This window comes from Condylura cristata, unplaced genomic scaffold, assembly GCF_000260355.1.
Source record: "Condylura cristata isolate star-nosed mole 26May11 unplaced genomic scaffold, ConCri1.0 scaffold00001, whole genome shotgun sequence".
In the NCBI taxonomy this organism is placed as follows: Eukaryota; Metazoa; Chordata; class Mammalia; order Eulipotyphla; family Talpidae; genus Condylura; species Condylura cristata.
Window position 1 is genome coordinate 2,599,205 of NW_004567102.1, and position 26,848 is coordinate 2,626,052.

The 26,848-nt window shown below is 39.9% G+C and overlaps 1 protein-coding gene across 1 annotated transcript in view; it reads left to right on the forward strand.

Annotated features, from left to right (window-relative positions):
• The window catches only part of UHRF1BP1 (UHRF1 binding protein 1), a 67,329-nt gene extending 41,160 nt beyond the window's left edge, over window positions 1-26,169 (forward strand). Inside the window, exons 5-21 of the mRNA XM_004673980.2 lie at window positions 2,411-2,600; window positions 2,917-3,057; window positions 3,651-3,821; window positions 4,501-4,693; window positions 11,363-11,449; window positions 11,976-12,146; window positions 12,540-12,679; window positions 13,083-13,224; window positions 13,482-13,675; window positions 13,898-15,354; window positions 19,830-20,026; window positions 20,992-21,143; window positions 21,228-21,378; window positions 23,016-23,278; window positions 23,663-23,771; window positions 23,897-24,003; window positions 24,402-26,169. Coding sequence (XP_004674037.1) covers window positions 2,411-2,600; window positions 2,917-3,057; window positions 3,651-3,821; window positions 4,501-4,693; window positions 11,363-11,449; window positions 11,976-12,146; window positions 12,540-12,679; window positions 13,083-13,224; window positions 13,482-13,675; window positions 13,898-15,354; window positions 19,830-20,026; window positions 20,992-21,143; window positions 21,228-21,378; window positions 23,016-23,278; window positions 23,663-23,771; window positions 23,897-24,003; window positions 24,402-24,530 — 3,994 coding nt within the window. The 3' untranslated portion in view covers window positions 24,531-26,169. The remainder of the gene's footprint in view (window positions 1-2,410; window positions 2,601-2,916; window positions 3,058-3,650; window positions 3,822-4,500; window positions 4,694-11,362; window positions 11,450-11,975; window positions 12,147-12,539; window positions 12,680-13,082; window positions 13,225-13,481; window positions 13,676-13,897; window positions 15,355-19,829; window positions 20,027-20,991; window positions 21,144-21,227; window positions 21,379-23,015; window positions 23,279-23,662; window positions 23,772-23,896; window positions 24,004-24,401) is intronic.
• The last annotated feature ends 679 nt before the right edge of the window (window positions 26,170-26,848 follow it).

Consider the following 26,848-nt stretch of genomic DNA (forward strand, 5'->3'; position numbering starts at 1 on the left):
CAGGCGGGAATCGAACTCATGCGGAAGCGGCTTTAGATTCTCAATGCTGTGCTTTAACCCGCTGCGCCACCAGGGAGGGCCCTCTCATTCTTTTTTATGACTGAATGATAGATGCTTGGTTGTATGGCTGCTTACTTTTTATTTATTCATTCATCAGTTGATGGACAATTTGGATCATTTGCATTTTTGCTAGCCTATTGTGGGATAGATTCATAGAAGGGACTGCTGAGTCAAAGGGGAAATGTTTTTTTTTTTATTTTTAAGATTTTTAAAAATTTATTTATGCATACAAGAACTAGGGTATATGTCAGAGGTATGTGGGATTCACCAGAGACAGTGGGGAGCAGAACAGATAGATTGCGTGAAATATACTGCCAAGGGGAACAGTGGGCAAGACGAGAGGTCTGCTGTGCATGTGGGTCAGCTCACAGGCTGAGAGGATCAAACTCACTCCAAAGTGGCTGGCCATACCTTCATAATGCTAGGACTTTAACTCCTAGTCCACTAGGGAGGCCCGCTGCATGTAATTTTAATGTACATTGTTAAATTCCCCACTATAAAGAGTCTAGAAATTTTTATAATTTTATCTCCAGCAATGGGTAAGAGTTCCTGTTTTCCTAGAGTTTTGCAGTATAAAATATATCGCCAAATTGTAGGATTTTTGCCTAATCTGATGCCATATTATTTCATTTTTTTTTGCTAACATTGAAGCGCACAAATTAAAAGCATACAACACAATGATTATTTGCAGTGTTAACACTTTCAAGAAACAGACTATTTCTAGAGTTCCAGAGTCTCCTGTAACCTTTCTAGTCATACTCATCCCCAAGGATAACTTTTATATTGATTTTAAACACCATGTGCTCTTTTCACTACTTTTAAAATTCTACAAATGTAATTTTATATATGTAGTCATTTGTGTCTAGCCCAGCACATTTATGGGAGTATCCATGTTGTTACATATATTTGTAGTTCACTCATACTTACTACTGTATAGCAGCCCATTACATGCCATATTCAACCCATTCTTTTGTAGAAGGACATTTGGTCTGTTTCTACTTTCTGGATATTAAGTATAGTAAAGAGCTTTTTCCTATCATGACTTTGGTAGTCAGTTCATGACTCACTGCAATTCTCAAAACCTTACACCTATACATCAAAAAAATTGAATTTTTCTGTATGTAAATTCTAAATAATGAGGAAAGAAATAATGCTGCTATAACTATTATTGTACCTAAGTCTTGGTGCACATATGTACACATTTCTGTTTTGTTTTTAAAGATTTATTTTATTTTATTATTATTAATTTTAAAAGATTTATTTATTTATGCATACAAGAACTGGGGTTTAGGCCAGAGGTGCAAGGTAAATGGGTGAGAGACTTCACCAGAAACAGAGGGGGTAGCACAATAGGCAGCTGTACTGAAACACACTGCTGAGGAGAGCAGCGGGTGGGTCAGGAGAGGTCTGCTGAGCCATGTGGGTCAGCTCCCTGTCTGGGAATTGAACTCTCAATGCAGTGGCTGCAAATAGCTTTGTACTGCTATGCTTTAACCCCGTATGCCACCAGGGAGGCCCAAGATTTTTTAATTTATTTTTTTAACAGGAGGGGGTTTATTTTTAGATTAAATCTCTCATTTACTCCACTCTTTAAGAAAAAAAAAATCCCATTAAAAGTATGACATCAGGCCCTCCCTGGTGGCACAGCGGGTTAAAGCACAGCACTGAGAAGCTAAAGCCACTTCCGCATGAGTTCGATCCCCGCTGCCCCTGGAGGTGACCACATGGCGTGGCCTACCTCTCCTGACCCTCCTGCTGCTCCCCTCAGCAGTGTACTTCATCGATCTGCCTGTTTTGTTCCCCATTCTGTCTCTGGTGAAGCCTCTCACTGCCCCTGAGCCTCTGGCCTGTACCCCAGTTCTGTATGAATAAATAAATAAATCTTTAAAAGAAATAAAAAGAAGTACTCAGGAGTCAGATTACCTTTAAAAAAAAAAAAGTATGACATCAACTCAGTGATGGGAAACCCACAGGGATTACAATTGAGATGAAAAAAAAATGTACAAAATGATGTAAAAATAAACTATTATAAACAAACAAAAAAGGTATGACATCAAAATGCAAAGTATGACATCATCATAAATTTTAGATAGTTAAAAGATATAAGAAAAGACAGCTCTCCTGCCTGCCTGTGACTATGAAAGTGCCACTTTTTCTCTTGTTCCTTTTCCTAATAAGCCTGTCTTTTCAAAATGTAAAAAAAGACAAAAACAAAAACAAAACAAAAGACCTAATGATGGTCCTAGCATCCAGAGCTAGGTACACTTAATAGTCTTGTCTGGTGTCTTCAACATAAAGACCCCATAAAGCTCATACAGTTCTGATCACTGGTCTGCTTCCCTTGTTGTAGCGAGTATGGCTTTGCTGAGAAGGTAGTGGAGGGGATGTTCATCGTCGTCAGTTCTATCACCATCAAGATTCACTCCAAAGCCTTCCATGCTTCTTTTGAATTGTGGCAGCTCCAGGGCTACAGTGTCAACCCCAACTGGCAGCAGAGTGACCTTCGCTTTACCCGCATCACTGACCCCCGCCGAGGAGAGGTAACAGCCTTATCACTGTAAGAAGAGAGAACGGGAGTTTCAAATTCAATCAGTTCTTTAAGGGTTTTATCCCTACTTTGGGGATTTCTTCAAATGTTTCCCCCATTCCTGGAATCCCAAGAATCCCTTCTGTCCATTATTACTGTTGTAGTCATTTATGGATCTCTTTTATGGATCTCTGATCCACTAAATATATTGGTAGAATCTCAACTGAGAATGGTGGGAGGCTCTGCCTTGTCAACCTTTCCCCTTGGGCTTCCTACCTCTTAGTTCCTTTCATCTTTAGCATTAAGGGAGTTTACTTATCTCCTTCCAGGTTTTAACATTTAAGGAAATCACTTGGCAAACTCTTCGGATTGAGGCAGATGCCACAGACAACGGTGATCAGGACCCAGTCACCACTCCACTGAGGCTTATTACCAACCAGGGAAGGATCCAAATAGCTCTCAAAAGAAGAGTGAGTGTGTTCCCTTTTCTTATGAACACCTTTTAATCTCCCCTTTTTATCTACCTTTTATCCTCCTTCAATGCAGGAATTTATTTTTCTTTTTGTTACTGGCCCCTAGAAAAACAATTGAGTAGGGAATGTCTGTGAATCAGTGTTGGATTGTGTCTGTTAGTGAGACAATGTTTCTGCCTCCATATCATCTTAATTTTGGAAACCACTTTTTTACCCATATATAGAGACACTGGCATCAGTACTTAGCAGTTGACTATTGCCACTGCTTGTTAGTCACAGAAAACTGTAGTAGTTTTTTAAGAAATTGACTCTCAGAAATGTTTGATAATTTCTTTTCACATACTGGGGATTGAAAGACCATCTCTGATAGCACATGGTTGAATTGGTGGTGGGAAGTCCTTGGGGATTACAACCTAGATGAAAAAAATGTATAAAATGAAGAATGATGGTGTGTGTGTGTGTGTGTGTGTGTGTAATATATATAATAAAATATAAAGAAAAAGAAAAAGCCATCTCTGAAATTGATAATCACTTTGAGAAGTTGGAGTGATATAAGGTGTTGAATTCTGTATTCTGTGTGGCCCCTTTAGACCAAAGATTGCAACGTGATAGCCTCCAAGCTGATGTTCCTGTTGGATGACCTGCTCTGGGTGCTAACTGACTCACAGCTCAAGGCTATGATGAAGTATGCAGAGTCGCTGAGTGAGGCGATGGAGAAGTCAGCCCAGCAGAGAAAGAGCTTGGCCCCTGAACCTGTGCAGGTTAGAGGCTAGACAGTCAACCTTGGTATGACTGGGGAGATAGTAGGCCAGACCTAATTCATACCTAATTCATAGGTTTTTGCCTCTGCCTCTGATTTATTCATTTATTCTGCTCACTGCTCACTAGGTGTCTCCAGCCTCTTGTTTTGGTCCTTGGAATACTTAATGTTTTGGAATATCAACCATGAACAAGTTCTTATAGTATGACAGGTTATGTGTTATAGTGGAAATAAATATTATGTTTAATTATTATGTATTATTGCTATGTAACAATACAAACATTATGTATTATTCTGTAAACAACATGAATGCACAAAGAAAAGGCATATAATTATTGAGGTTGAAAGAAGGCACTGAGAGAAGATTTCCTGGAGGCGATGTTTTTGCATTAATGAGCTATACCCTGGGAAGTTAAGAGCTTGGATAATAGTTTAGACTTCAGAACAGTATTCTGACAGCTACTAGACTCATTATAATTAGGCTTTGTAGAGTTTAGGCAGGCTTTTTAGACTTTTTTGAGTGAAGAAGCCTAAGTGAGTCACTAGGTAAACAGTTTTACAAGAAAAGGGGCATCTTGCTTAAGCTGTGCATCTACAGGCTGGACTAAGACTAAAACTTTAAGTCTGTGAAGGAGTCTCTCAGGTTCTGGACTTCTTGTTTTTCTCTCTGTCATTCGTAGATAACTCCACCTGCTCCCAGCGCCCAGCAGTCCTGGGCCCAGGCATTTGGTGGTAGCCAGGGCAGCAGCAACAGCAGCAGTAACCGCCTCAGCCAGTATTTTGAGAAATTTGATGTGAAAGAGTCTTCCTACCACCTGCTCATCTCCCGCCTTGACCTGCACATTTGTGATGATAGCCAGTCCCGAGAGCCAGGTGTGTATCCTGTGAGGTCTGAACCTGGTTGGGTGGCCCATCACTGCCTTCAGCTCTGGGTAAAACCTGGGGGGGAGACTCTTTTCCAGACACACTTGGTTTAGCTTCCCTTTGTCAGTAATTTCTTGGGCCTCAACTTTCCTGGCTGTGTGTGTGCGTGTTTTTTCCTTGTTAGTGTAAGGCAATCTCTTCAGCCTGTAGGGTACATCAGAATCACATATGCTATTTAATAAAGTAAAGACATTGAGTCTTTGCCTAAATCCCATGATTTTTACTTCTCATGAAAGTAGAATCTTTAAGAATGGAGTTCAAGCACTACATATTTTTTTTCCCTTAAGTCCCTTGGGCAATGTTGACCACTGGTATAAGATTAAAGAAACTAAATTCAATTCAGAAAACTAGAATTTCCAGTTTAAATATTTATTGTATGTAAATATGCTTGCTCCATGCAGAAAGATTATGCTGTATTCTTGTCATGCTTTTCAGTTGGTATTACATACAGGTTACATGTTTTCTCAGAATGAAAAGAAATTAATTTATTTCTTTATGAACATTGGGGAAATCACTTAACCTCTTGCTTAACTTCTTGATTCTCTTAACTGGTAAATTTATGTAAATCACATCCTACTTATTTATCTCTTAGATTGTTGTTAGATTTAAACTAGATATATACTGAAGTTGGATGATCATAATGGGAGATAATATGTAGTAATATTACTCTGCTTCTTGTTCCTTCAGTATTCAATCTTTCCTCTATACTGCCTTGGCCAGAAACTCTTGGTTTTAGATACTACCGCATGGTAGATGTCTTACTGCCTATTCCCTCTGAAGGTTAGCCTCTGTAAAACCTAGACTAACTTCCCTTGGGGAGCCTACCTTTCTTTTTTTGCTTGGCTATTTCTTGGAGTTGAAGTGACTTTAGTCCCCTCTGTTTCCACTCTGAGAAAGCTGAAAGAAGCAGTGGTAACATAAAGATTACTTTTGCCTTTATAGGAGTTAATAAATTGGCTGTTAATAAATTTTGGGAGTTCTTTGTTTAAAAGTTTCTTATTTTGCTTGGTTGTTTCTTACAAGTATTACTATAGCATCTCTGGGTTTTTGCTTGTGATCCTATCAGAATCACAGAGGATCACTTCTTCAGAGTACGTTAGTTGAGAGTTTCATCCTCTAGCTTGATAAGGGGTGTTTAACACTTGCCTCTGCATGTGGTAGGGCCGTGTAATCCACAATATGAAGTGAATGACTGTAGCTTTCCTTGTAGCCCCCATTTGTTTATTAAACTAAATTGGTCTATTTGGTGGAATGTAAAGACCTCTTTATTTTTTAGAGAGAGGGATAACTCCTCTAACCAAGTATGGTTGACTCTTGGAGGTGGCAAGGAGTAAGAAAGATTGTTATAACTTTGTTTCTCCTCTTCTGATTTGGGAGGGAGAACTAGGTATACAGAAAGAGCTTTAAAGTTCAAAACATCTTTGGAGTTGTTTTGTTTGATATGGTTGCCATTTAGTCATATGTGATTATTAGAGAATGAAATATTGTCTCACCCAAGTTAGATGTGCTGCAAGTGTACCATACATATAAGATTTGAGGATAAAATGCAAAGAGATTATAGAGTACCTTGATAAGTATTTTCTTTTTTAAAGATTTATTTATCTATGCCTACAGAACTGGGGTGTAGGCCAGAGGTGTGGTGGGTGAGAGGATTCACCAGAGACAAAGTGGGGAGCAGAACAGGCAGATTGACAAAGTATACTGCTGAGGGGAGCAGCAGGCAGGTCAGAAGAGGTCTGCCATGTTACGTGGGTCAGCTCCCTAGCTGGGGATTGAACTCGTGCTGCAGTGGCTTTGGAGAGCTTCATAATGCGGTCCTTTAACCTGTTGTGCCATCAGGGAGAGGCCAGTAAGTATTTTCATATCAGTTACATGTTAAACTAATATTTTGTATATATTGATTTAAATAACCTATACTATGAAAATAAAACTTAACAATTATTTATGTGACTCACATTATATATCTGTTGTATTTACTCTAAAATACTGTCCAACATGGCAATATGTCCAATATTTGACATATTCTATGCCCAGTAGCCAAATGTGGCTATTTAAATTAGAATTAAACAGAATTAAAAATTCTGGTTCTTTATTTGTACCAGCTACATTTCAAGAGTTAAATATAATCTATATTATATATATAGAACTTGTCTTGTATCACAAAATATTTTGTGTGCATCCATCATGACAGAAATCTCTCCTTTAACTTAAGACGTTGGGACCTCTGGTTAATTTGCCACTTATCCTTTGATAATGGAGGTGAATTTATTGTATACCAGGAAGGTCATTGGCTTGAGGTGGGGCAGCATTGTCCTTTAAAATCAAATTGGATTCGGCTCTCCCTGGGTTAAAGCACAGTACTAAGAAGCTAAAGCCACTTCCACATGAGTTCGATCCCCGCCCACCCCGGAGGTGACCACATGGCATGGCAGACCTCTCTTGACCTGCCTGCTGCTCCCCTCAGCAGTGTACTTCGTCCATCTGCCTGTTCTCCCCACTCTGTCTCTGGTGAAGCCTCTCACTGCCCCTGAACCTCTGGCCTGTACCCCAGTTCTGTATGCACAAATAAATCTTTAAAAAAAAAATCAAATTGGATTCTTGACATTGGTCTTGGTCATGAGTTTTTGGATTTCACACCAAAAGCAATGGCAAAAGTACAAAAATGAACTAGTGGAACTATATCACACTTAAAAGCTTTTGTGCAACGAAAGGAGCCATCAGGACATTAAAAATGCAAGTTACTGAATGGGAGAAACTATTTGCAAAACATCTATCTGATGGGTTGACAAGTAAATATATAAAGAACTCAGACAACTCCACAGCAAAAACAAAAACCTAATCCAGTTAAATGGGCAGAGAATCGACCTGGATGTATTTTTTTCCCAAAGAAGACATACAGATGGCCAACAGGTGTGTGCAAAGATGCTTAAAATCACTAATCACCAGGGAAATGCAAACAAAACCCACAATGTTATAGAATTTCACACCTTAGAGTGGCAGATATTATAAAATATTGCCAAAGATGCCAAGAGAAAGGAACCATTGTGCACTGTTGGCAAGAATGTAAATTGGTGCAGTCACATGAAATAGCATGGCAGTTCCACAAAAAATTAAAAATGGAGCTACCATATGACCCAACAATTCCACTATTGGGTATTTATCTGAAGGAAATTGAAATGCTATCTTGAAAAGTGTGCATTGCAGCACTGTTTATAATAGAGCAAGCATGGAACGTGATGAGAAAGAGTTCATCAGTAGATGGACAGGTAAAAAGCATGTGCTAGCGATATAGACAACGGGATACTAGTCAGCCATACAAAAATGGGATATCTTGCCATTTCTGACAAAATCTCTGGGCCTTAAGGCATTATGCAAAGTGAAATAAGTCAGACATACACAAAAACTGTATTATTTCTCTTATTTGTTGAAATTAAAAACAAATATAAAAAATCCTGTCTCATAGATACAGAGCATAGATTGGTGGTTGCTAGAGGGACATGGGTGGTGAGAGTAGAGGCAGTGGTAGTGAGGTGGGTAAAGATGGTCAAAAGCTACAAACTTCTGGTTATAAAATAAAGTACTGATAGGGAAATAATGTACAGCACTGTGACTAGTTACTGATCTGTATTACATATTTAGAAGTTGCTAAGAGAATAAATCTTAAAAGTTTTCATCACAAGAACAAAATGTGTAATTATGTAATTAAAATGGATTTTAACTAAATTTATTGTGGCAGTCATTTCATAATATGTACAAACATCAAATCATCCTGTTGTACATTTGAAGCCAATATAATGTTATATGCCAATTGTATCTCAGTAAAAAAGAAATCAAGCTACAGCTCATAATGCTTCAGAGAGGAGGTTGGTAGTTGATGGGAGGAAGATAGAAGTTTTTTCACTGTTTTCCATCAGGAGAAGGCCTGTGAGTCAAAAAAATTTGATCTCTTGTAAGGCCTGCTATCCTTTTCTCATCAGTTCATTGAAGAATTTTAATTAGTCACTGTTTACCATTTCTATCTCACATTTAATTATGTGTTTATAATTAAATATGTTGCCAAGTGTTGGCAATTGGTAGTTATATTTTATTTCAATGCTAGACCCTACTCTACTATGCTCAATCTGTGTTGTTTGTTGTTCTTTTTAACTTTTTAATTCAGTTGAAAGATCATGGCTGTGAAATGCTCTCCTACCAGGAGCCTGGTCATACTTTTTTTTTTAAAGATTTATTTATTTATGCATACAGAACTGGGGTACAGGTCAGAGATGCAGGGATGATGAGAGGATGCACCAGAGACAGAGTGGGGAGCAGAATGGGTCGATTGACGAAGTACACTGCTGAGGGGAGCAGCGGGCGGATCAGGAGAGGTCTGCCGCGCCATGTGGTCACCTCTGGGGCAGGCGGGGATCAAACTCATGCTGAAGTGGCTTTAGTTTCTCAGTGCTGTGTTTTAACCTGCTGTGCCATCAGGGAGGGCCCTGGTCATACTTTTTTAACTGGGTTGATATTAATCTTTAAGCAAGTAAAAATGGCTCTTTTAATGACTATACTAAGATATAATTCACAGATCATAAATTCACCCATTTAGAATATATATTGTTCTAGAGTAATAAAATAGATACTGTACTTGTTTTCTAGTATGGCCAATGGATTGGGTGTAGTCATCACCATAGTCTAATATTAGAACACTATAGTCTGCAAAAGAAAACCTGTAACCCATTAGCTATCACTTCTCATTTTGCAGCCATAAGCAACAGCTGATCTACTTTCTATCTTGATATTTTCTTATTTTGGACATAAGCAAATGTGTGTGAAAAAGCAATCATCTTTATTTATTAACAATGTTTATGGATCTCCAAAGCATAGCCTTGCCTGACAGAAATTGATTCCTTCATATTTAATTTCTCTCACAGGATTTTCTTGCACAGTACATGAATAGCATTGGTGTTGACTTTATGGAAGATACCCAAAATGTGTGAAAGGGCAGTGTTAGAAACCATGACTGATGACTAATTAGAAGACTTTCTCAATCCTTTGTTCCATCTCAAAGTCATATGGCTAAAGATGGCCTGTGAGTGCCAGTTAGCTGCCACTGGTTACCTTGTTAGTGTTATGTTTGACCCTTTCTACTTTTGTCATTTGAATTTTGAGATTAAATGATAATAGTTTGTCTTATTAGTCAATTCACTGAAAGTTATTTAATGTATCCTTAATTTGGTAAAGTGCTGAAAAGGAAAAATATTGACAATATCTAAATGAATAGCATATAAAGTCATTTTCTCATAGCATATAAAAGTTAAAAGTTAACTAAAAATAATTTAAAGAATTTAATAAAAACTTCCAGTTCCTTCACTTATGCTGAAGAATTTAAATAATTAAAATTCTGACTTGTTATTTTAAGTTGCAGATTTACAGATGTAATTTGATACATTTTAACGTACTGAATAAATTGCAATAAAATTTACTTGACAACTATAATTATGAAGTATATTTAATATTAATAGTATAAAAATTTAACTTAGCTTGAAAAAATTAGTCTTTAATTTTGAATTAAATTAAAGGAAAAGGATTTTTTTATGTAAAGAACACAGAGCCAGCTATATAGTATACATAAAAGTAGATACACAATTTATCTGTTGTATTAAAATTTCATGGAGGGAGGCGGTTAGGAGGAAAATATCTAAAAGCCTCCTTATATGGGGTTATTATGAAAAAAGATTGAAAATATAAATATTAATAGAGTTATATCTCTTGGTAGGATGGTGATTAGTACAGAACTTGGGTGCTGACATCTAGGTTGGATGAAAAAGAGCTGGCTGTTTGTGTACCATTTTACATCTGTAGCAAGCCATGGGCTTTCCCATCCCATTACTATGGGACAGGGTGGTAATTTAGAATAGGGCAGGTCTGACAATAAGCATGTATAGAAGAAACAGTTCCTGCTATGGCAGTTCTTAGAGTCTAGTTGGAAAGATAAAATAGAGATAGATAAATGTCATTTGCTTAGTACAAATTTGTTATAAATTCAAGATGATATTTGACTTATAGCTGAAAATTCCAATTTGCCTATAATATTCTATATTTTTGTAATGTCCTCCTTAGTACACTATTTTTTAGTGTTTCATGTGACCTTGTTTGTACAGTATCTAATTATTGTCTAATATCAAAGCTTTGGCTTTGAGGCCAGCATATGAAGCAAAATAAATATAAGTCCTGTTTTTTGAGGAACCTGCTTATGCTTTTCCAGGTTATTGTACTGAGGGACAGTAATAGTAGGTTTGGAAGAACCAGTTCATTGAACTTGTAGCATATGTCTGTGGGAAACATAAGGTTGGAATTTTGAAATGCTGAGTTTTAGTTTCTTTTACCTTTTTGGAAGTCTGGTGAACATTTACAGAGACAATGGAATATACTTTCTTTGATCTTCTCTAGCATATCCACTAACTTATAACTTCAAAGAGGACTGTCTAAATCTCTCAGCCTGACTTCATGGTTTTTCAGGAGCACAGTCTATCAGCTAGGTTGAGCTCACCCTCAAGAGGACTTTAAAGTGCTTCAAGTGATGACTAGGCTTCTTTGTTTCTTTTGCTGCTCTTTACCTTTAATTTTCTTTTATAGGTATCTCTGCAAACAGACTCATGGGTGGTGCCATGCAGCTTACCTTCCGCAAGATGGCGTTTGACTATTATCCTTTCCACTGGGCAGGTAGGGGAATTCTAAATGGGTATAGTGCTAGCTTCTCGGCCCACATATTGAGGGCACACTTCTGAATTGATCCCTCACTTCCCTGGATACTAGGGTTTTAGCATCTTATCAAAGAGGAGTGTTGGGAATATCCCTCTTTAAGAGGACACCTTCTAGAAACTTGCATGGTTCATTATCGATGATTCTTTATTAATCATAAGAGGAAGCAGCAAAGAGAGGCAAGGCCTGAGATGTTTTTGCCTCTACCCTCTGCAACTTGCTTCCACTAGTTTTAGAGTCTCTATAGTAGTCCATTGTCAAAGATGGCAGCAGTTAGCAGTTGACCTATTTGGGATCCTTGGGGAAAGATCACCTGTGGGATCAAGAGCAACTTGAATGTTCTCACTGATAATTTTTTACTTATCTCAGAGAATTATGGATTGAGTGTGAGAGATCAGATTCTGAAATATAACTGTACTTATGGAAAGAAAAATTGGAATATTGGATTATGATTTTGAACTAAATAATTTGCTTCTTTATTATACAGGTGATAGCTGCAAGCATTGGGTGCGACACTGTGAGGCCATGGAGACCCGAGGCCAGTGGGCCCAGAAGCTGGTGATGGAATTTCAGAGTAAAATGGAGAAGTGGCATGAGGAAACGGGTCTAAAACCTCCCTGGCATCTGGGTGTAGACTCTCCTTTCCGGAGGAAAGCAGGTGGATTGTGAGAAGCTGCAAGACTCTTATTGCTTATCATCTTGCCATTAACTTAGGAATACAGTGAAGATAAAGCATTTGACTAACTTTCCCCAATTTTCTCTGGCTAATTATCTGAACTTTAGACCATGGAGAGAGACCAGTGACTTTTCTTTAGAGTCCTGTTTGCCCCCAGGGATAGCTGCTATGTTAGAGATTGTCATCACCTCTCTCCAAGGCTGTTTCCTTGGTCTAAAAGAGAATAGGATTTTTGAGTTCCATCTGGGAGCTAGGTAGTGCTCTTAAACTCTTTCCTACATAGCATTAATGATTATAGGATTTTTACTTTCTTAATTCTATTAACAGTAAGTTTTGAGTGTATCAGACTTACCTTTCCCTCTTATTTCTATTTAGATTCTCTTTCTAGTCCTCGAAAGAACCCCCTTGAGAAGGCCCCCTCTCAGGGCCAACAGGCTGCCTTTCGGCCTCCAGCTTGGAATCGCTTACGTTCTAGCTGCATGGTGATACGCGTGGATGACTTGGACATCCACCAGGTGAGGCTCCCAGGACACGGGGACATGGTCAGAGGGCTGGGAGAGTTCATTTGGAAGGTAGTAAGTGTGAACAAGGTTGTATGATTTGGGAACTGTTTCCCTCACTCCTGTGTGAGTTAAAATTAGTTTGTTTCTTTCTGAGCATAGCTGCTGAGTTCAGAACTTGGGATTTCCCCGTGTCCTCTGAATACCCTACTACAAATCTTTCACTGAAAAAAACTAACTTGTGGATAGTGTTTGACAGGTGTGAGAATGCCTGGGATAATTGTGAAAAGCACTATGTTTCCTGTGACAGCCTTTGAAAGGATAGTAGAGGATTTATACTTTAGAGGAAATTGAGCTATTTCCTGAGAGACTGTTCTGGGTATTGTATAGATGCTAAGAGCAACTCATGATTACTTAGGTTTCAACAGCTGGACAGCCAAGTAAGAAACCGTCTACACTCCTTTCCTGCAGTCGGAAACTTCACAATCTACCTACTCAGGCCTCTGCTATTCACATTGAGTTCACAGAGTATTACTTCCCAGATAATCAGGAGCTTCCAGGTAAACATCTGAGCTGAGCATTTCTTGGTATATAGCTCATGTTCTTTACATTTTTCAGCCTTGGGGACACTACGTATATTTTCATTTGTCATCAGGAATTTTAGGTGTTCGACTGAGTTAAGCACACATTTGCTAAAACCTTGCCTTCCATAAATATGGGCCTTTGATTGCTTGATGATAAAATGATTATTAGCTGGTAGGTAAGAATCAGGCTGCTATTTTTGTACATGGCTGTTCATTTTTTCTCTGCTTTCCAGTTCCCTGTCCCAATCTCTATATTCAGTTAAATGGTCTGGCATTTACTGTGGATCCCATCAGTTTACTCTGGGGAAACCTCTTCTGCCTGGATTTATACCGCAGCTTGGAACAGTTCAAAGCTATCTACAAGCTGGAAGATTCACGCCAGAAAGATGAACACTTGGATATCCTACTGGATGCCTTCTGGCTAAAGGTAGGGAGAACGTGGGGTTTTCGTTCCCCGTTGGTGCCACAGCTGCTTTACTCCCAGGAGGGGTGCTGGGGAGTCCATGCTATAACCCAGGGTTCTGCTTTGTCCACTTAATAGAAGAAAAGCAACTTCATAGTCTAAATGGTCCTTCATATGTGTATTAGTGGTGGGTTGTAGAAATATGTAGATGGCCATTCTGAATTGGGTTCCATTTTCTTTCTGAAGGTGAGCTTCCCACTGGAGAAGAGAGAACAGGCCGGGTTGCATCGGCCCCAGGCCCTTGTCTTTTCTGCGTCAGGCATGACAGCCACCAATACACGTCATGCACCACACTGTAGCTGTTCAGACCTCCAAGGTGTCTTCCGGGGTTTTGCTGCTGCTGAATTCTTTCATTCCAATTACATTCACTTTCCCAAGGTTCCAGGTAGCTTCAGCCTTCTGCACATGCTTTTTTTGCATCATGCCTTCCAGATGGATTCCCGTCTCCCTCAACCTAGTAATCTCCCTCCCCAGAGGCCTAAGGCTTCCCAAGATCTCTGGTCCATTCATTTCACCCAGATCTCCTTGGACTTTGAGGGAACAGAGAACTTCAAAGGTCATGCCTTGAGTTTTGTGTCTCCATTCCCCTTGTCCATTTGGGCCTGTCTGCCCCTCCGCTGGCAGCAAGCCCAGGCACGGAAGCTCCTTTTGGCTGCAGAAGGAAAATTGAAACCATCAGCCAGCTTTGGTAGTCCTGTCCACTCTGAGGCCTTTGCGTCTGACCCTGTGTCCCATCAGAGGTCAAAGACTGAGCACGATTTGAAAAGCCTATCAGGCCTTACAAAAGCTATGGAAATTCTGGAAGAAGGCAGCAGTGGTGTGGACAACAAAGGACCTCTGGCAGAGCTGGAGGATGCTGCAGATGTTCACATGCTGATACACTCCCCTGCACATGTCCGCGTGAGGCTTGACCACTACCAGTATTTAGCTCTGCTCCGCCTGAAGGAGGTGCTGCAGGGTCTTCAGGAGCAGTTGACTAAGGATACGGAGGCGATAACTGGGTCTGCCCTGCAAGGCCAGACAGTTTGCATTGGAATCCTCTTCCCCAGTGCTGAGGTGGCTCTGCTTATGAATCCTACTCCAGGGTCTGTTGAAGCTGATTCTGCAGGTTCAGATACCACCAGCATCATTGATTCAGAACTGTCTCCTTCAGAGGATCGGGAGCTGAAGTCTGATGCATCTTCAGACCAGGACCCAACAAGCCCTGAAAAGGTTCTGGAGGATAGTGGCATTGAAAATCTGGATGGAGCTCAAGATAGGCCACTGCCTCTTCATGGCAATGGAGAACTGCAGGACTCATATTCTCGTGCACAGCAGTTGGTAGGGAAGGGCCATGAGGCAGTTGATTCCCGGCAGGCCAAGAGACTGAGCAGAGCCCAAACATCTAGCTCACCAGCTGCCTTGAAGCCCCCAGGTGCCAGGGATATTGCTATGAATGGACAGGGTGAGCTCATCCCCTTGAAGAACATTGAGGGAGAATTGTCAAGTGCTATTCACCTGACTAAGGATGCCACCAAGGAGGCTCTCCATGCCACCATGGACCTCACCAAGGAAGCTGTGTCCCTGACTAAGGATGCCTTTAGTTTGGGCAGAGACCGAATGACCTCCACCATGCACAAGATGTTGTCCCTTCCCCCAGCCAAGTGAGTGGTTCTCTGCCTCCTTTGCATCCCCTCTCTTCCTCCTAGCTCTGTTCATTTGGCTTAAGGCCTCTTATCATGTGTGCTGTTAGATTGGGAAGCACCATTTAGTTCTGGAGAGTGCATAGAGTTAGAGGCATAGCATTGGAGAAATTTTCAGGCTACTTAGTGGATACAGATATACCAGTTGGAGAGACTTATTCTCAGGATGACATCTAAGTTTGTAATAGGGAAGAACCATAAATTCCAATAAAATAACAAAACCCCATGGATTTTCACATGCCTCCATATAGCAGAGTCTATTTTTGGACTGTTTTCAGTCAACATTTATTCCTTTGAAGTATCAAGTTAACTCTCTTACTGATTAACTACTTTTAGTAGATATGCCTTATCTGAAGAGCAATACCTGGCATCAGTATGATATTTTTATACTTTTCATTGGGCTCTCATGTCATATTTTGATTGTTTTGATCCCCACCACAGCCTGCTGAGTTGGCTACAGATGTTTAACTTTTAGGTAAGGAAACAGACTCAGAAAGGATGAGCTCATGGATCCTGTACCTTGTAAACAGAAAATGTGGGGCTTTGAACTTGGTCTTTCTGACACTTCTTATCAACATCTTCCAGGGAAATAGATAAGGAAGAATTTCATCCATTCATTTAACAGATATTTTTTGAGTCCTTGCTTACTGCAGACTCTCTGTTAGATACTGGAGATAGAATTGGGAATAAGCAGAAAGCAGAAATGCACAGAGTATAAAGGCACGGGTTTCCCCACAGGTTTTAGGAAAGATATGATGACAGGAAATCTTTATGGGGACACTTTGTGGTGTGGGGACCATGATATGAATGAAGAGCAGTCACTTTAGAGCTTTTGTCTTGGTGAATTGTCTTAAGTGGGTATCTAAGCAATGCCTGAGGGTGTGCTAGTACCCACTAGCCTAGGAGGGGGAGAGAAAATTACGTACAGGGATTAATTGTATTGTTAATTGCATTATTATTTATAATAATACGAGTGAGGCAGCATTTATTGAGTATATTCTATATTTAGGCACTGTCCTAAATACTTAGACTATTAATCCAGTGAATTCTTACAACCCTGTAAGGCAGATACTATTATCACTCCTCACTTTGCAGATGAGGAAACGAGACTCAGAGAGGTAAGAAACTTGCTCAAGATCACAAAACTTGTGAGTGGTAGGGCGAGGATTGATATCCCAGACTCCCAATTACCAAATGAACTGCTCTTTCTAATTGGAGAAAAATAAGGGAGCTGGGAAGAGAGGAAAGGTAAAAAGGAGAAAAGAAAGGTGTGTGTTACGATTTCTTTTGTAAAACAACAATGGTTTCCTAACTGTCCAAACTGGTGGCCTTTTCTCAATCTTCCTCCTGGCTGTTAATCTTGCTGGTCAATTCATTCTGACCATTTGTAACCCCACCCCCTTAATTCATACATAATAGAATGAGTATTTTTTCCCTCAGCTGCTCTCTTCTTTTTATCCTCTTAATATTATTGCATAGGGCTAAACTGTCCATATTCTGGTAACTTATATTTTTTACTCTTTTTTTAAAAAAGGTTTATTTATTTATACATACAGAACTGGGGTACAGGTCAGAGGTTCAGGGGAGGTGAGAGGATTCACCAGAGACAGAGTGGGGAACAGAACAGGTAGATCAAGGAGGTACACTGCTGAGGGGAGCAGTAGGCAGGTCAGGAGAAGTCTTGCCGCGCCATGTGGAGCACCTCCAGGGCATCATCAAACTTGCACTGAGGCGGCTGTGGCCAGCTTGCAGTGCTGCATCCTTACCCATTGTGCCACCAGGGAGGGCCCTAATTTTGGCTTTTTAAAAAATAATATATTTTGAAGTGAAGTACCATTATGTTATATCCTTGTTATTTTTTTTTAACAATAGAATTTAGACTTACTTTGTAAATTATAAAAATGATTTGTGCTCAATTTGGTGACTGTAGAAAATAAAAAGATAGATAAGAAGTGATACTATCCAGTGGTAGTCACTATTTACCTTTACATCCATTTTGTTCCAATTACAGTATTGACATTTTTGTCTCCATGTGAATGCTAGTATGAGTATATAAATACAATATATATAGACTCACTTTTATAGTGTTAAGGTTATATTATTTGTATATAATATAAAGGAATCCCTATTTATTTGCTTAATGTTTTATTGTGAATATTTCCTCACTCATTAAGTATTTGAATACATAATTTTTAATTTGTTATATTCTAGCAAATGGATGTGTCATGATGTATTAATCCACCCCACTATACTATAGAGTGGGAAAGGTCAGTTTCTACTTTTTCTCAGGTAGAGCCAATATTGTGTCAAATGTCCTTAATATTGTGAACTTTACTCTTTTTACGTATCTAAATCTTTAGAATAAAAACCTGGAAGCAGATACTGGGTCAAATACGATAAACATTTTTAACATTGCTGATGCACATGCCAAACTTTTAGAAGGTTTTGTAAGTCTGAACTTCCAAATATTTTTTTAGCTTATTTTATCCATTTTCATATTTCTATGATAGTCTGTAATTCTTGTCCCGATTTTCCTCCCTTCCTTGCTCTTCATTTAATACCAGTTATTCCACATGACCTTCCTAGGGTCATGAGAGAGTCCCAGATACCTCAAATCTTACCTATATAAAACTAAATATCTTAGCCCTTCACTGATCAGTTCTTCTTCTTCTTCTTTTTTTTTTTTTTGGTGGCATCATTCTCCTGCTCATTTAAACTCTACATTTAAACTCTGCCTTTTCCAATTGTTGTTGGGTTCTAACCATGATTCCTAGAGCAGTGGTTCTCAAACTGAAGCTTGCTTCAGAATCTCCTACAGCATTTGTGAAAACACAGATTGCTGAGTCCTGCCCACAGAACCCCTCATCCAGTTTAGGACTGAGATGAAGTCAAGGCTTTGCAATTCCATCAAGCCCCCACTGATACTGATGCTCCTACCCGGGTTCCACTTTGAGGACACTATTCAGTTTTCCTCTCTGTTCCCACATGTGAACTGTTGATTTTTTATAGTTAGTTTGAGAAAGCCAGGTCAAACTTTCTAGAACACAGGTGTATTCCCTTTAGAGTATTTCCCTATTTTAAAGCCCTCAGGCTTTTCCCTATACTCCCAGATTGTGTTTGAACTTCCTACTATGGCATAATTATGTTATATCCAATGGCACTTTACAGCTATTTCTTTTCTTCAGCAGACTCTATTTTTTTAAAGATTTATTTATTTATTCATACAGAACTGGGGTACAGGCCAGAGATGCAGAAGGTGGGAGGATTCACCAGGGACAGAGTGGGGAGCAGAACAGGCAGATAGACAAAGTACACTGCTGAGGGGAGCAGCGGGCAGGTCAGGAGAGGTCTGCTGTGCCATGTGGTCACTTCTGGGGCAGGCGGGGATCGAACTCATGCGGAAGGGGCTTAAGCTTCTTAGGTCAGTGCTTTAACCCGCTGCGCCACCAGGGAGGGCCAGCAGACTCTATTTTTTAGGCCATTTTAGAATCATAGCAACATGAGCAGCAGGCAGAGATTCCCACCAACCCTATGTGTACTTTCATGTATAGTCTTCCATCCATGGCTTTCTATAATCTTAGGGCAAGCCATGTAGTAGGGTGAAAAAAGCATTTAGGAAGTTGTGGGTTTTTCTGAATTCCACCCATAACTGTGTTGTGAACCTTGACAGTTACTTCATCTGTAAAATGGGAGGGTAGAACTAAAAGGTTTCTTTTCTTTGTGTTACCTTTTTTTAAACTTAGTCCTCCATTGTTCTCCTTAACAAACATGTGCTTTAGCTGGTTTGAACTACTTACTAGTCCCCATAGCATATGCCTTCACCCCATCTTTTTCATAGCCCTTCAGGGACCACCTCAAATGCCATCTCCTTCTATTGAAGCCATTTTTTAAATCTCTAGTACCCATCTTTTCCTCTGTTTGATATCGCTTAGTTTTGACTTACATTTCTGTCCCTCTCTGTGACATGTCACTTCTCCCATATAATGTTACATTTGATGTGTCTCCTGATATAAATTCTTTGGGAACAGGGGATCTTTTATTCATCATCTTACTCACCTTCTGACCCACATGCTGTGCCTGCTCTGGTACCTGTGTGCAGAAGCTAATCACTAGGTACCTGTGGAGTGAATGGGACTTCAGGTACCAATCATAGCACTGAAATTATAGGTAATTAGTTTCTTCTGTATATGAACTGTCTGAATAACCTTGACATTTCCTGGTGATTGTTGCAGTTTCAGTTGCTAGAATATGAGGATTCAGAAAAATCAGGGGTTGAAAATGACGTGACCCCCCCACCCCCCTTCTACCAGGTAATAGGTGATATCAAAGTTTATGTCTATAATATATAGTAACTCTTTGGGCTGAAAGGGATGGATATGCAATAGGATGAAACATGTCTCTTAAGCCACATTTCTTGTTTTCATTTTTATAAACAGGGACCCTGTGGCCAAGATAGATGAGGGGGTGCCGGCTCCAGTGAGTGGGGGTGCTGCCCGACTCCGATTTTTCTCCATGAAAAGGACAGTATCTCAGCAGTCATTTGATGGTGTCTCATTGGATAACAGTGGCCCTGAAGATCGGATTTCAGTGGACAGTGATGGCAGTGACAGCTTTGTGATGCTGTTGGAGTCTGGTAGGTGGAGGCAGAGCCAAGCAAAATTGTGAAAGCCCAGAAAGATTCTTTTCTGCTATCTATTTTCAGACTGGCAGGATACAAAAAGAACCGAGATTTGATAAAATAAACATGTATTTAGCCAAAACAAGAAAAAGAAATTTTAATGGATTTGTGGCTTTTGATTTGTCCCTACATCTTCTGAGTTATTGGGTGGTACATTACCTTTATCAAAGGCAGAGACTCAGATCAAAGGAAAGGTGGCTGTCTTCCAGTGATGAAGCTGGGGAATCAGTTTTATGACTGGTGTAATGGTGTCTATATTTGTCCTTTTTTTTGGTTTGTGTATCTTATTTTTGGCAAGTAACTAGGGACTTTTTGTCTATGACAAAATGAATGACCTTTTAGAGTTAGATCTGTCACCACTGGAAGTTAAAATGGTTCTTTCAGCTTTTTGAAATGGAAACTGATTAAATGGTTTCTGAAGTATTTAAATGAAAATAAAAGAGAATGCACCATTTCTTAAGATGTATGTGTGCATCCATTAGATAATAATTCTTCATTCCTTCCTCCCTTCACCTTTTCTGTCTCTATGGATTTAGAAACTCTAGGTACCTCATAGAAGTGGAACCATGCAGTATTACTCCTTTTGTGACTGATTTATTTCACTTAACATAATGCCCTCAAGGTTCATTCACAATGTAGCATGTGTCAGAACTTCCTTCCTTTTTAGGGCTGATTAATAGTCTTTTGGATGTTTATACCACACTTTGTGTATCCAGTCATCTGTCCATGGACACTTGGGTTGCTTCTATTTACAAACTTTTTTAAATGTAACCAAATGGCTATCATATTTTAAAAATAAATAATTCCTTAAATTTATCAAGTATCTAGTAAGTTGTCTTATAAATGTCAAATATTTTGTTTTTTACAGTTGCCATTGGCTTTGAACTTTCAAACTTTTTTTTTTTGCCTTTTTTATGCAGAACCTGGTCCAGACTCACTCCCTCCAGGATCTCTTCCAGTCTTAGACAATGCTGGTGTTCAAGGGAGCCCTGTTTTGGAAGGCTATGGCCAGGGGTCACCTGAGGCCAACAGTTCAGCCTCACCCAGTGGAGAGGATCTCAATCCTCACCTGGTTAGCTGCTCTGCTTTCTTCTCTGCAGAGGGTAGACTCTATGCTGGGAGCTTGGGGCTCAGCTAAGGGAGTCTCCTTTTACAGGTCTCAGTTCTGCTCCTGAAAGTGAATGAGATATCTTTGGGAATTGAGGTACGAGGCGATGATTTGACTGTGGCCCTGCAAGCAGAGGAGCTGACCCTCCAGCAGCTGGGCACCGTGGGACTTTGGCAGTTCCTGCATGGGCAGTGCCCGGGTGAGATGGTGGACATTCTAGGAAAGGTGGTGGGATTTGTCTGGGGTAGCCGTAGCTGAACTCAGCTCCTGTCACTCTGCTGCACAGTGGTTGCCCTGTTGCATGTGATTGGCCCTTCTCTCACAGAGGGAGGAAGTACTCTTATCAGCCCTCCTTATAAGTCTTCTCGAGGAGCCCTTTCTCAAGTTTGCATCCCTTAGGCTGATTTCCATTGGCATTTCCTAGGTGTGCCCTAAGCTTATGCATGAGAACACTGTCACTTCTTCACTTGTATGACTGCTAACATCACCCTGTATCTGATCAGGGAACTTCACGTGATGTGAATTATCATGTATACTTTAAAAATTAATATGAAAAATTGGGGCTATTGGTTCATTTTAAACTGTTTTTATAATATTGAGTAGGCCCTGAAATATTTCATAAATTCTATATAAAGTATAAAATACTAATCGCAATGAGCCCATGTATCCACAACCTAGTTTAATAAATAAAACAGTACCATTAACAGTTTACATACCTGAGGTCCTCTCTCCTAACGCTTCCTCTGCCTCTAATCTGTCATTGGGAATCACTATCCTGAATTTTATTTTTATCATCCTCATATTTTCCTGTATAATTCTTCCACATGTGTTTGTATCAATGTATTGTTAGCTTAATAGGCTTTTGAGTTTTTCTGAATGGAAGTATAGTTTGTATTCTTTTGTGAGTAACTTCTTTCAAGTAACATGGTATTTTTCAAACTCTTTTAGGTTGTTGAGTTAGCTATTCGTTTCCACAACTTTATTGTAAAAGCATACCAAATTAAAAAAAAAGCTTTATTGAGGTATAATTTGCATATTAAAAAATTCACTCAGTAATCATACAATTTGTTAGATTTTAGTAAGTTATTGAGCTGTGTAACTATCATCATCACTCCCAAAATATTCCTTGCATCCATACTGTTTACTTCTTCAGTCTGTTTTGAATAGACATTGGGTTGTTTCTAGTATCATTTTTTGCTATTTCAAATAGGTTTGTCTTGAACACCCATGTACATGCCTGCTGGTATGCATGTTCAAGTGTTTCTCCAGGCTCATATTCCTGATAATATAATTTCTAGGTCACTAGGATAGCTACAGCTTTAACTTTACTAGACAATGCTAATTTATTTTCTAAAATTTCTAAAATCAAAGTTATACACATTTTCATAACCTTTGCTATATTTCTAGGATTGTTCTTTATGGAGTTTTGAGATTAGCATAGATCTCGCTTGACTATCAGTGAAAAATGAGAAGGCTAAGAGTTGGAAGAGATGTTTTTAATTTAGCAGAGTGGTGGGTCCTATGTTTTAAGAGCTTTTCCTTGGCCACTAGCTCTGTGCCCACTCATGGCAAGGCCAGCTTTAGACTGGTACTTAACCTCCCTCTACCATGAGAATCACTATCATAGTAGTTAAGCCCAGTGACTTTGCTTTGCTGCTTATAAGTTGTGTGACTTTACACAGGTAATTCTTTGTGCCTCATACCTTCATCTCTAAGGTGAAAACAATAATATTTTTGGCCTAGGGTTGTTACAACATTCAATATACTTGAAATGCTTGGAACAATCTCTGGCTGTCAAAGAATTAATTTGTTTTCCTACTGTTACTCTTGTTAAAGGTCCAAACTTTGAGGAATCCTCAGGTTTGAAGACTGGTCGCCTCCAGCCAGCTATGGGCCTTCGTTTTGAGGTGGGGCCTGGTGCAGCTGTTCATTCCCCACTGGCCCCACAGAATGGCTTCCTGCATTTCTTACTTCGTGACTGTGACCTTGAGCTGTTCACTTCGGTGCTCAATGGCCTGGGACCCTTCTTGGAGGATGAGGAGATCCCGGTGGTAGTTCCCATGAAGATTGAGCTCCTGAACTCCAGGATCACCTTAAAAGTGAGAGGAGCTTTTGTTTCTTAACCTAGACTTTGTAAGGCAAAGAATTCCGGCAGTGATAGCTGCTAATTTCTCTTGTCACATTAAAAAGTGGTGAGGATCAAATGAAGAAATGCATATTAACATTCTTGGTCAGTGTTAAAAATAGTAAATACATGTGTGTTGCTGTCAGAAAATCCTGGATTTAGGACTTGTAGTGAGGACACCTTTTATCTAGCTCTCACCCTGTCTTGACAGATTATTAAATTATCTGATCCTCAGTTTTACCATCTCTAGAGTAGGAGAGACTCAGTAGTCCTCCCATACATTGAGTGTATGTATAATCAGTGACATAAAAGTACTTGAAACCTAAATTTTTCATGTGATTTTCCCTTTTTCCTGCAGGATGATATCCCTCCCATCTACCCAACATCCCCAGGGCCTATTCCCATCACGCTGGCCATGGAGCATGTTGTGATGAAACGGAGTGATGATGGTGTGTTCCACATAGGCGGTGAGTTGGGCTTATCAACCTCCTGGCTTATCTGCTTTGTCCCTCTCTTAAGGGGATAGGTGATTGCTAGCAATTGTATGCATGTTGGTAGCAGTTGTCATTTTACACCTTTACTGTTTTTCCAGCTGCTGCTCAGGACAGACCATCAGCTGAAGAACCCAAAAATGAGAAGAGGCAGCCCCCCAAAGAACAGGTGTTTCTCGTGCCCACAGGGGAGGCTTTTGGACAGCAGGTGAGCACCTGAATAGTACCTTTCCCATAAACATGTAGCACATGTAATCACAAAAGCCAGTAAAATCTAGAGGGCTAAGAAGGTTGCTTATGCTGTCTGCAGCTGGTGGTTTAGGCCCCTGTCACCTGGCTTTTTGAAGTATATAGAGGCTAAATAGAGGATTAGTAGGAATTGCAGTAAGTGAGTGCTGGTTACATCTTATGCTTGTTGCTGTCCCTGTAACTCATCAACCCTAAGGAGGGAATTAGGCTCATAGCAAAGATTTAGTTGAGTTCTCTTGATAACTGGGTAAACTTTGGGGATTTTGCTGCTTGAATTTTTCCTCCTGTTCCCTTACTGGATGTTTCTGCAAAATGATTACTGTATTCATTAACTGTGAACTACTTATTATTCCTCAGGTGAAAGAACTGCCTACCCTACAAAAGGAGCTTATAGAAACTAAACAAGCATTGGCCAGTGCCAACCAGGACAAAGAAAGACTTCTTCAGGAGATTAGGAAATATAACCCCCTCTTTGAGCTCTGGTAGCAGTGACTGAGCCATCTGTGCCAAGAACAGAGGAGATCACCAGCAATAGCACCACCTAGGGCAGAAGCACTGTCCAGTGTTGAATAAGTCTGCTAAGAATGCCAGAAGGGCCGGGGGAGTGCTCCACTCTCTCCTGGTGGTGTCCTTTCAACTAGTTGTTCTCACTTGGATGGAAGATCAGCAAAGCGTGACTACTTCCCAGGAATTTGGGGGCAGCTTTGTGCGTGGCTCAAGCATCATGTCTTGCCTGTATAAAACCTTTTGGCCCTCTGACTAGGCGGCGTCTTCTTAATACTAGGGTCATTTCACTTTCTGGTTTCATGGCAGAGACATTTGCTTCTTCCACAACCTGTGTGAGCAGGGAAAATCCTCACCTACTCAGTCACTCAGAGCCACCAAAGATTCTATGTCCCAGAGCTTCCTGTAGTAGAGCTGAGAAGTCCTTGGTCTGAGCTGTGGCCACGGTAGTGGAATGGAATAAGAATGGCAAGGCAAAGCCAGGAGAGCCACAAGAAGGGAGACCTTGATTCTGCCTTTTTGAAAAAGGGAACCAAGCCCATGTCATCATGATTAAAGTTACAGATATATTTTTCAGGGTTAAGATTCCTGTTAGATACTTTCTTCATTGTGATGCTGGGTAGAAAGTAAACAGTAGGAGTAACTCAGTTGCATCATCTTTCCTTTCAATGACACCATTTACTTGAGATTTAATCTAGGAAAAAGATTTTACTCTGGGAGGTGTGATGTTGGAGGGATCAGTAGAGCCCCTGTTGCCCACCTGGAGTCCTCTCTCTTCCACAGCCGTTACTTAACTGTTAGTAAGCGACAGGCTGTTTCCCTGGGGTCCCTGGGAGTGGTTCTCCAGCACTACAACTTTCCTCCGGATTCTCCTCAGCATTTGGTGGTTTGGAAGCTAAAGATATTTAACATAAACATCTCAACTGATTTGTTCTCACCTCCCTCTATCACTGTGACTTTTAAAAATTATGTAGTATTGACTTAAGGAAAAACCAACCAATCCATTATGTTACCTAGGTTTTGCACCTACCTTATGAAAGAACTATTTCTCTCCTTTCTCTTTCCTGCCCAATACTCCCCTAACACTGTACATCCATATAGCTCTGTGGTACACGTAAGCTGTGTAGATTGGACAAAAATTTATTAGCTAACTCATCTTGGATTGGCAAGATGGTAAAATAGTCATTTAGTAGTGTCACTAAAATCTTAGATCATATTTGACTTATTAAAGGAAAGGTAAAATGGTTTCCTTATGTGAAGTCACACCCAAGGCATATCATCTAGTGTTTTTTTTTTCTTTCCTTGAAGTTATAGAGAAGCAAATATTCAAGAAACAAGATCTAATTTGTTCAGGCTCTTATCAAGTTTCTCCACTGAGGAAATTTTAAAAGTACCAGTTACCGAGAGATTATGGGAATATTTTGTCACACTTAGGAGGCAATTTAGGAATAAACATCTTTCTGGTAAGAATATTAACATAGTTCCTACAAGTATATGTTTGGTTGAACCATATTTAAAATTTTTTATAAATAACCTGAAAGTAGGATATTACAGTGCCATTAAATGAAACTTCCAGGGAAGAAAAGGTAAACTGGAAGAGATTAAAAAAAAAAAAAAAAAAGCACAAGCTGAGTGTAAACATTCAGGAAAGTGACAAGTGAGGTTCTACCGAGTAAGTGTAAAGCTGTGTACCTTTGAAAAAATCAGCAAGCAATAGGGGAGGCAGTGAAATGTAAGAACTCAGGAGAGAATCCTAAACTCTGGTGGGGTTCAAGGAGGAGGGGTCACTGTGCTGCATGGCCAGAAGCACAACTGCCTTCTAGACATCAGGTAGGGCACACGGAGACAACACCGGTGACAGTACCTCAGAAAAAAAAGGGGCAATGTCTTACGCTATCTGCACACTTCTAGGGATATCATTTGCAGCATACATAGACGGGAGGAAAGGTTCAAAGAATAGCAAAGGTACCAGGGTGGAAGTATACAACATATCTTTAAAATGTTGGTTCCAATCCTGGAAAGGTAAAAGTTGAGGGGAGTACTAAATCAAATATCTAGTCAAGCGTGGAAGCCAGGTCCTAAAATGCTAGCTCTAGGATTCTACTTTCTGGCCTTAGGAAAACAGAGTATTTCTCATAGCAAATCGGAAACTTCTGCTCAAGAAGTGGTGCTGACAGAAACCATACATGGGGATGGAAGGTTTAAGAGGAATCCTTGATGACAGACTTCGTAGTTTCCTAGAAAACCAAGGCTATTTGGTGACAGGCAACTGAGATGGTTAACTCTATCCCTCTATAGAC